The sequence below is a fragment of the Loa loa genome (assembly GCF_000183805.2).
Source record: "Loa loa unplaced genomic scaffold supercont3.250, whole genome shotgun sequence".
NCBI classification, from domain to species: domain Eukaryota; kingdom Metazoa; phylum Nematoda; class Chromadorea; order Rhabditida; family Onchocercidae; genus Loa; species Loa loa.
In genome coordinates, this window is record NW_018108430.1 from 86,549 (window position 1) to 97,717 (window position 11,169).

The 11,169-nt window shown below is 31.8% G+C and overlaps 2 protein-coding genes across 3 annotated transcripts; one reads left to right on the forward strand and one right to left on the reverse strand.

The window, feature by feature from the left end:
* Positions 1-2,736: 2,736 nt before the first annotated feature.
* Positions 2,737-5,102, forward strand: LOAG_09062 (hypothetical protein; the record flags this gene model as incomplete). Its single annotated transcript, XM_003144591.1, has 5 exons — positions 2,737-2,757; positions 3,059-3,189; positions 3,452-3,488; positions 4,295-4,383; positions 4,991-5,102. 5 exons carry the CDS (start codon positions 2,737-2,739, stop codon positions 5,100-5,102), a joined length of 390 nt encoding a protein of 129 aa, XP_003144639.1.
* A 455-nt stretch (positions 5,103-5,557) lies between these two features.
* LOAG_18293 lies at positions 5,558-9,764 on the reverse strand. Of its 2 annotated transcripts, XM_020450954.1 has the most exons (13): positions 9,665-9,764; positions 9,410-9,494; positions 9,254-9,313; positions 8,949-9,158; positions 8,651-8,774; positions 8,435-8,514; positions 8,036-8,235; positions 7,659-7,827; positions 7,229-7,422; positions 7,001-7,084; positions 6,505-6,622; positions 6,155-6,360; positions 5,558-5,985 (listed from the first exon to the last, which is right to left on the reverse strand). In XM_020450954.1, exons 1-13 carry the CDS (start codon positions 9,751-9,753, stop codon positions 5,910-5,912), a joined length of 1,695 nt encoding a protein of 564 aa, XP_020305312.1. In that variant the 5' UTR covers positions 9,754-9,764; the 3' UTR covers positions 5,558-5,909. The 2 variants fall into 2 exon arrangements, with proteins under 2 accessions (XP_020305312.1, XP_020305313.1); XM_020450955.1 differs by lacking the exons at positions 9,410-9,494; positions 9,665-9,764 and having other exon boundaries at positions 9,254-9,338.
* Positions 9,765-11,169: the final 1,405 nt, after the last annotated feature.

Below are 11,169 nucleotides of genomic sequence, written 5' to 3' on the forward strand. Positions count from 1 at the left end.
CGCTATATATTTACGTGTACTTTTACATATAATATAGGTTAAATATCAATAATTATACCAAAGATAATCTTCACTTTCATTAATCTTTTATAATCAGATTTACTATCCAATAACTTGCGTATATGCTAAACTTCTTAATCCGTGTTTCAAGAGAGGTCAGATAGATGATTAAGGTTCATATTGAGATGCATATTGAGATGATTACGGTTCATAATGATGCATACAGTATTATAACATTACCAATTACTCAATCATGCATTTATCAGTAAAATCGTATGAAACTACATATAAGTACAATTAACAAAACTATAATTGATGCATATCATTATTATTCCAAATGAAAGTTATACATATGGGATTAAAACTTCATCAAAGACATATTTCAATAGATTTAGATGTCAAATTATGAATTGAAATAATTAATCCACTAAATTAGCTGTATTAAAATGCTGAAACGAAGCTTTCGATAAATATCATCGATAAATACACCAATCATCATTTCATAAATTTCGAATTCATATCTTAAATGTTATTTCATTCATTAATACAAACATTAATAAATAATAAACCAATTAAGATTGTTAAATTTATTGGTTGAATACTGATAAGTTTCGCTAACTCTATTCTTCCCGTTTTCCACCCTCTTGAACTCTTCAAAATTCTTTGCAACTTTTCCTCACGATACTTGTTTGCTATCGGTCTCGTTGACATATTTAGCTTAAATGAAGTTTACCACCCTCTTCGGCCTACAATCTCAAACAACTCGATCCCAAGGAATGACTTACCGTAACATTTTCCTCCCATACAGGTTTTTTTTTTACCTTCTGTGAGCTATAGCCCCGTTCAAGGTGACTTTGAGTGTAAAAATATGTTACAGATAGTTACATCTATACGCTACATTTCCATATAGATAAATATCTATTGGATTCAGCGTTGGGCTTTTTCCTTTTCACTCGCCGTTACTAAGGAAATCCTCGTTAGTTTCTTTTCCTCCGCTTAGTTCAGCGGGTAATCACGACTGAGTTGAGATCAAAGACATATTATTTGATTGAATCAATCATTTCATTCATTATCCATCCTCATTTATTATAAAATGAAAGTAATAAATTAATTATTACAATAAAATACATAATGATAATAATTTAAATTTTTCCTTGTATGAAACATCAGTTATATGTATATATATTCCATATTTATTTCATTATTCCATTTACAAGACTTCAGCTATTTACCTGGATTGAGTATCCCCTAATTCATCCATGATAACTTGTTAATCAGTATACATAACTGATTAAGATAAGGCAAAGAAAACTGGCAATATTAGCCTAGGAGTTCAATTCAGTTCTCGTCCATTGGATGGACGAAGTCCTAAAGCACAGATCCAACTACGAGCTTTTTTACCTGTACAAATGGACGATACACATTTTGAGAGCTGGTATCATCGCAGCTACTGGCAGAACCAGACTTGCCCTCTCATAAATCATTGTTCTGATAATCGACCTCAAAGAGAACGGTCCCATTATTTTCTTTCACTACCTCATTCTGAGAGTAGGTAATTTGTGCGTCTGCTACCTTCTTTGGATGTGGCAGCTGTTTCTCAGACACTGTCCCCGGAGTCGAACCCTTATTCTCCGTTACCCGTTACAACCATGGTACATTACATAAATTACCATCGAAATAAGTCAGACAGCTTGATAGATATGTCGCCAGTACAAGACCATGCGATCAGCCATAGCTATTTCAGAGTCACCAATTAACGGGCTAATAACCCGACTGATTTTAATTTAATAGATGAACTCGTTCTAAATTCGGAGCTTTGATGTATATATTAGCTCTAGGATTACTACAGTTATCCAGGTTGAATAATCAACATCAATTACATTATAGCTGTCACCATTATAGGTTTATTTGGACTTAAACATACATGGCTTGCCCTTTGAGACAAGTATTTAACCGCTGACAAAATTAATCAGGGAGATGTTTGAAAAGAACAAAAACACATTAGCATGATGTACTAATATAGGAAGAACTCGTTTTCTCTTACTTAATTATACCATCATGTCATGTCATGTCATGTCATGTCATATCATTCATTCATTCACTTATTCATCCACATCTCTTCAACCATTCATTTCCTTAGCTTATCAATAAATTTAAAAATAAAATTTAAAATTTCATCTATAATATGGCAAAAAATACGATAAATTTCCAAAATACGACTGGATGATGAAACATTTACATCATCCGATTCATATTCTACGTTATAATATTAGACGTGAAATGAAACACGCAGACATATACAGATTTTCTGATCCTATAATTTAATTTATTAACTACTTACCTGTCAGAACTTTCATTCCATGCGACAATTTTATTGATCAAGTTATGGACAATTTCGACTAACATCCTATCATTTCTTCATTCTTTGATAATATTACCAGAATCTTGAAGCTTGTTCTTGAGAAATATTCAAATGTACAGATTGGATAAAAAAAAGGGAGAGATAAATTATGAGAATAATGAAGTATGCTATTTTTTTTTAAAGTTTTTTTTTTTTATTTTTTAAGCTGCTAACAAATATGTAAACATAGCAAAAGCTAAATATTAACATTGACATTTTCTGTATTGAAATATTAACTCTTCAAATATAGTAGTAATTTTGGAAACAAAAAAAATTAAGAAATAAGAAAAATTAGACTGAAAGAAATCGATGATATGGAAGAAGGGTATAGGAAAATGACAGAAAATGACAATAAAGTATACGGTTATATTATCATATTCATCTGTGTGCAATGATATTATGATAATTATGAAAATTAAATGCAACTCTTAAAGAATTTATTAAAATCATTCCATGTGTTTATCGAATTTGAACATTTAAGTGATGATTAATCACTGACTGATATGATTGAATATTTTAATTTTAATAAAATAAACGAACCAGTAAATGAGATAAAGTTATTTTAAGTTTTATTAATGAAGTTTTCAGTTCCATTCCCATATATAATCAATCATTTTAAAATTATCATCTTAAATGATTTGAAGAAATTTAGTTCAGTTGAAATTAACTTTGCTTAGTCATTATGATATATGGGAAAGGAAATATGATAAGCGAGAAATGCTTGCAGTAGTGAAAGAAACAAGTCTATATTTGTTACCTGGGCAATCAAAAGCATTCATTTTAATTATGTAAATGTTTTCTGCTAATGTTAATCGATTAAAGACTTGGAATGCAATTTGATAAATATTATTGCGAAAATTCTTTTTTGAAGGAAGTTTTTGATATCCAGTAAGTAATTAAATAACTAATAAGTAATGAAAATTATGCTTTCAGATAAAATTTTGTTTGATACCGAAATGTTATCAAACATATTTTATCAATGAGTGACAACAGTCAGACAAATGAAAATGATAAAAAAAGGGAATATTTCGTATTTAAGGTTATTTGAAGAGAAGCCAAGAAGATGTTGCAAGATGTTAAAAGGCTGGTAAATTTAGAAATCTTTTAAAAAAGTATAATCCTATTAAATCAGGAATCTTTTGGCAGAAAAAATAGGAAGAAAAGAATGTGATTCTTTAGTATTACTAGAGAAAGCTTTGTAAAAAAAAAAAAAAGGTGGGTAACTTTAAAAGTAGATAATCAATCAGAAGGATGAATGAAATTTATTGAAATTTGAAATGACCCCTTTGTGCCATATTCGAGAATTTGCATAGAAGTAATGAAACAATGAGGTTTACAAATTTATGCAAATTAAACTTTCAATCTTGTGAATAACAACAAAAACAGTATAACTTAAACGAGATATAAGAAAGTGACCAATGAATTGTAAAATTTGCAAAGTCCATCATCTACTTCTTTTATATTGGTATTTTCATCTGAGCAGTGATTCTTCTTTCCTGATTAATTAGCAAAATATAAACTATTTTGTTATGATTTCTCCTTCCATATCTGAATATCCTAGTGATTCTTATAGGCCAAACCATATGTTTCACATTGAAACCTGAACAGGTGTGCAGCAAAAAGTGGTGTGAAAACTGTTTCATGAAACTTCAAACTGAAATGCAGCATCAAGACAGCCAAACTGTTTTAATAGCCTTTACAGGCTAAATAACTTCGAAGCTCAATTTTAAATTTTTCAAGTACTAATTACAATTACATGTTAGTTACTTAAATGAGTTCTTCCTAAGTTCAAAAATGGAGTCAATAAATTTTGGAATTTCGCCATTTGAAAAATCTTTAAATAAAGCTTAATGCTTACAAATGCTATCTCAACAGTTTCGAACTTCCTTTCAGGGAATTCAAAGGCATTCCGGGTTGGGCAATAATTTCGCATACCAAATTTATTTGTCTCGCCTCGGGGGTAAAGTATACCAATACCACAGGTAAAAGCAAAAATTAGGTAATGAAAAAAACTGTTTAACACATAACAAGTGTCAAAGATAAAATTGGAAGCATTTTCAGGACGTCACACATATGCGCATTTCTAGCATCTTATTATGCAATTTCTGTCACATTCTACCAATTTGTTTAAAAAAGGAAAATACTTTAAATGATGGTAAATCTTACTATTAGCAAATTTTTTTTTTTTTTTTTGTGGATTTGTCACGTGATCGGACCTGACTTGCATATCTTCTGAACATTGAATGGGCACCTACCCTAGTTCCAACATGCTTTTATGAAATGGATATTAACCCACTCATTTTTTAAAAATAAATCTCATAAACCAACATTACTGAAACTTATCTTTGCACGAGTTTTATAACCATCGTTTGCTTGCATTGTTTTGGAAATATTTTACTTTTAATGCAAAAAATTATCATTAAGTAAAGGTCGGCACTAGAAGAAATTTCTTCAATTTTTAAGGTATATTTTCTAACAAATATAACATCATCTATCTTGCTTGCACAACTTTCAAGTACTTGTCTCGAATAGAAAAGACGACATAATCATTTTGTTTAAACCTGTTTGAAATTTTATAAGAATGTCAAGACCGGTGCAACAGTTCTCGGAACTTCGAAATCAACGGTTTATCGAACAAGATTTTGAAAATGGTCTATCAAACAAGAATTTGAAAACGAATGGCCTATCAACAAGAAATTAATAATGAATGGTCTATCAACAAGAAATTAATAATGAATGGTCTATCAACAAGAAATTAATAATGAATGGTCTATTAACAAGAAATTGAAAATGAATGGTCTATCAACAAGAAACTGAAAATGAATAGTCTATCAACAAGAATCTGAAAATGAATGATCTATCAACAAAAATTTGAAAATAAATGGTCTAACAACAAAAATTTGAAAATGAATGGTTGATCGAACACATTTTACTAATCTGCATCTTACTAATCAACTCTGCAAGCTTTTCCCAATCCTAAAAGAATACTCCACTCATACCCTATCATTTGAACTTGATTATTTAGATTAATTCCTTTACGAAGCATTACTTACCAACAACTTGAAACTATCAATCATAACATCTACAAACATGAAATGAATTTCCAACTTTCGCTGTGACCCATTTAATGATAATTTCATCCATAGTAACTCTGACATATCGGAATACTTTCTTAATTAAAGTAATATACAAAAAAGCATCCCTTGCAGGCTTACTATATTACAGTTTGCTAATTCTGAACACTTCACATTAAATGATATTTTCAACCAGAAAATGAACATGAACATAGACAAGATCTCGAATCGCGAGCAATGGAAAAATGCATAAAGCACCGCGAAAAAAAGAGATCAATAAAGAAAACAACTGCGGATTACATTGATTTGTCCTGTCACATAGGAAAAGATCGTTTGGTTGCTTAGGTTATAGTAGCCAACAACTAACTGTCAAGAAGCTAATCCGCAAGCGTGTTAAAGTTTTCATGTAGTACATTTCGCGTAATTACACAGAATTACCAATCTTCAGGGGCAAAAGGATAACCATCAAACGATGATGAGCGCGCCGCATATCCATTACAATATTCACAACTAAAATATAAATCGATAATAACCAATAAATGACGTTAACGAAATATTGAAAAAATACGAAAAGAGAGAAAATCAGCAAAAGGCATACTATAATTCAAAACCGATGAAATTTAAAGATCCTTTAAGTATATCACGGTGCACCAAAGCAACAAAAGTTTTTCAAACTAACATGAATGGTAGTGCAGTCATTGTGAGATCACAAAATCCATCGATTTGGCGCAAATCGTTCTCTACGGCTCTGAGATCACCATCAAAAGTATCGTGGAAAATCTGACCATTTTCTGTTTCAGTCCAATTAATTAAATGGTTCCATTTGGTTGAAATTAATAGTTTAGGTCGTTTCAAATTCAGGCGTTGCAAGATTTCAGTATTAACCTAAAACGACTATCCCGCTTTCAGAACGACTTGTATTCAATTGTCAGTCGATTGCGCTATTTTCGATCGTATGCAAAAGCCTACGTAAGAAATACTGGAAAAATAGTATTACAGTAAATCTTTTTATTTTGTGATAAATGATACCTGATTTCCATGAAGTTTGAGAAAGCGTAAATTAGGCAAATCATCATCATCAAGATTACTCCAGACTTCATCTTTATAGCGATTCCCAAGTTTGCTTAGATTCAAAAAAACTAAATGCCTAAAAAAAAAGTTTTTAATTCTATTATAACGAATACAGCTAAAAGAATCAAGTATTTCACTTCGAAATTCCTTCGAAATAATTAAGACACTGCTGGTACTAACCTAATCGTCTTAGTTACGAACTTTTTCACTGGCTATTATTTGAGTGACCCTTGAAAAATATCTCACCATAGCCATAAGTAAAACAAAAAAATATTTTAGCGTTTCTGGACTGTATATGCAATATACTGAAATATGAACTGAAGTCTACTCCTAAACTTGCTCTCATAGAAGAATCGAAATTTAGCTCATTAAATATGAAAAATAAACAATTTCAGAAGAAAATTAGCAATTAAAATATAATACTGAAATATAGAGTAAAGTAAGACTGATTCACTTGAAATGACTAATAATAAACGGCACAGCATCATCGTCCATATATTTATTGTATGGCAGACCAAGTGTTCTCAGCTCTGGGCAACTGTAATGATTAATTCTTCAAAAACATAAATTTCAAAAATATTTTTCATGGACTCCGAACTTATAGTTTCCTGCAACTCGCTTTCACTGCAATCAAAATTTGTGCACTGTCGTGATAATTTGAATAACAAAAAAATCAACATACTTCCGATCAATAACTTCTAAAAGAACGGTTCTGCACGCATGAAACTCCGCAATTTCTAAATGCTTAAGCTTATACGGGAATGATTTTTCGGGTTCTTTGTATGGTAAAGTGAATAAGGTAATCATCCCACTGCTGGATAGACTACAATCTCGACCGCCATAGTTCATCCGTAGTTCTTCCAAATTGTACAAATTCTGCAACGTCGAAACGCTAATAATTACGAAATTCTAAGAAGGGATTCCATGCTAAATGGTTAATTACACTTCTGTGAAGTTAGCAATGTGGACCACTTAGTCTTCAGAAGTCGAAAAGATACAAGGTTTCTAAAACTATTAAAAATTATTCCATCACCCCTCCACAACGGTGTAACTGTAACGAACCTTTATGTGTGAAGTGGTGTTAAGCCATGTTTTGATGGTTATTCCCTTACCTTTAAAGGAGCGATGGCTTGATCAGAGATATGGAGACAGACGGTTAATGAGAATACTTTTAAATTACGCAATTCGGCAATATATTTAAAGTCTTCGCTTCCAATGTAATATCCGAGATGAAGTTCGGTAAGTGTTGACTTCCACGGAGAAGAACTGATTCCGATTAAACTGAAAATCAATAGTAATGATGAACATATCAGTAATGTAAATGATTAGAGTGATGATTAATAAAAATATGCGCCAGCCACTGCAATTCTGAACAAATGTTTTGAGATAAAGCTCCAGCTCAGCAACCTTCAAAATAGTAGTAAAATTGCTTTGAAAAGGTCAACAGCACAAACCCCAGCTAAAGTATTTTAAAAAAATAAAGACTTACTTCAGTTTGACTGCCCCACTATGAACATGTAATAAATTTAATGGACGTTTGCAAGCCCATAACTTTGCAACAGTTCTCATGCAGTACTGACTTATATCACCTATGAAGAAATTATGCATTTTCGGGAAAATACTCTCATCTCCAAACAACATTTCCAGCACTTCATTCCATTCTTCTCCACATTCGGCATAGGCCGAGCACTAAAAAAACAATACTCAGAACATTGCACTAGTTGAAATCGACTTCAAACCTCATCTAAAATTCCGACTGGAATAATAGTGATAGTAATTAAATGATTGAGAAGTGCAGCAACGATAATTGCTATCACAGTACTGATAATATATAATCCTGATAATATATAATCAGCAACTTTTATACAACTATCGGTATAAACCATACTCGCTGCACTTCATCCATATGCAATGTTTCAACATTGGGGAAGCAATCTGATAATTTTTTCAACAGCGTAGTATTCATTTCTGCAAAAAAAAAACCATTATGTAGATATAAAAGTATTTGAATTTCAGGAAAATCAATTCTTACTAAGATCTCCTGATTTATATCATCTCTTTTTATTTCATTTCTCTTGTTAAATAAGGTGGTTTTAATTTATACCCCTAAAGGAGCCAATATCGAGATGGACAACGTTAGGAAAACAAATGTCGAATAATGCGTTAACTTGGGCAGATGGTAAGGGCACCGAACAATAAATGCACAGTTTTCGAAGATACCGCGAAGTCTGAAAATATACAAAAGGGTTAGGACATTTATATCTTGACTTGTCAATTAACAAAAGTGGAAAACAAAAGAGGAGTAAAAATTCAAATAATAAATTTGTCCTGGTCGCTTCGATTAATCATGGTTCATAAAGACGAAAACTCACTGATTATCAAATCGTCAGCACAAAACTTACTCTGTGGAAGAATGTTTTAACACTGTTATATTTCAACGAAATATCGTTGACTAACACCCGGACTTCGGTGAACAAAGAGGGATGATTTGCCAAATAATTCCAACGGCGACAAACCAAGGAGAAACCATGAGTTAGATCAATCGGATGACAATAACCAAATATTGTCAACAATATATCATCCGAAAAATCGTTGATACTAATAGATAATCCCTTAACAAATTACGATTGAAGGGGTTTTCATTGGATTAGTTTGCAATGACTCGTGACACTGAATACACATCCTAATACTGTATGGGAAAAAATACCTTCTTGACGTTTGAATTGACAGTATATTCGTAGAAATACATTTCGGTTCCGAATGAAATCTAAAAATTTTCTCCTCATCCTTATTCGGATGAATGAAATAAAGATACAGTAATAAGTAAGTCTGATTGGCTTCACCGATACGAAAATCGAATCACCTTAGAAAGACGTCTAACAGATGTGTAAGAGGCACGACCAAGTCGTATTATCGGATAATTTGTTTGCATCCGACAAGCATGCGCCCTAAAATTGACTAACAATCAGGTAAAAAATATTCTTTCTGTACAATGTAAAATAAAATATTTCTAATATTCGGTCGGGATAGAATCTGACGGAGATATATTAATTACTCCAAGTTGGAACCTTGGAAATGACACTTTCTGCTTCATCCTCAGTAACACAAAAAAACTTACGCCTCGAAAAACTTATATCTCCCATCCAGCGTATCATATTTGCGCGATACAGGCCAGTACTGCCCAGGTGATTCCGTTATTGCATCCATTCTAAAAAATGGGTACATAAATGCTACCGGAAATTTATTTTAGGCGGTCTTGAGAAATTATTTTCAAAATTTTTCATGTAATTACTTGAAAATAATCAATAAAAAAAGAATGAAAAATTCCGGAATGGGAAAACATAACCAACTTATAACGAATGAACGACAACAATGCCACACTTGGTAACTGACGGCGAGGGCGACGACTCATATGCGGTTATTTAACAGTTGCAGCGTTAAATAATTTTTAGAGATTCAAAAATTAAATTGTGAAAAGAAAATCAAAAATGAAATGGATTTTTGGGTGAAGATTGGAATAGAAATCAAAAAGTAAATCAAATTAAAGAGTGCTGAATACAAGTAACAAAGATCATCTACAAACATTTGAATTTTCGTCAACACATAATGTATAAATAAACATAATATAAACAAATGAACGAATATAAATAAATAAACAAATAAATACATACCTACCGTAGTTTCTTGACACATTTATGAGAAGGTCCATTTGGAACAGTTTGTTTTTTTGTTGCTAACAACTTTTTCTCTATTGACAGAACTAAAATATATCTGAGTTAAAATTGAAAATATTTCTTTTCCACTGTATTTTCTGTCGATTACTTCTTTCATTCTCTTAATTTTCCTTTCCCTCTTCCCACCCGTCCAATTCCTAATTATACCATTTAATCTAATTAACCCTAACAATAAATCCAATTAATTATTCATCGAAAACAACTTTACGCCATTTTGTTAACGTCTTCCTTAGAGGTGACAATACCTTCCATTTATTCTTCTTGTCATATCTTTCTGTCCTTTATCTCTCCCTTACCCTTCCACAACTTCTAATACAGTTTTTTCGCTTGGGAATCCCCCCTCTCCTATCTTGTGGTTTCTTTATTTCCATAATATACATTCTTGACAATATCCTATTTCCGGATAATAAGATATGGTTTTCATCGTATCATTTCATTCGAGAGCCCAATCATGAAAACCGGAAAATAGTATCTTAGCATCAGGGGAAAAAAAAGACCGGTCAGTTCCAAGCTTCAAAATACTGCTAGTAAGGTTTTATCGTCTCTGACTAAAAGCCTTAGGTCTGTCAGTCTGATTCCTTTTGACCACTGTCCTTCTCAACTTTTAAATGTATTTTTAATTTTCTTTTTTTGGGGGGAGGGATTGAGGCATATCTTTTTTTTCTCAGAAGACATTTTCACATTTAAATGCAATGCAAATATGGCCTATTTATTCGTAAATAGTATTTATGCCTGAATTTTACGTTCTTACAATTCGAAGGACATGGCGGATTGTGACGAAATGACCGGTAGTATGTCCACATTGTTATGCCAAATGCACAAATAGTTCCTATGACGCCTAAGATAATTAATTTACTTAAAATCTATGATTAACCGATAGATTTATTCC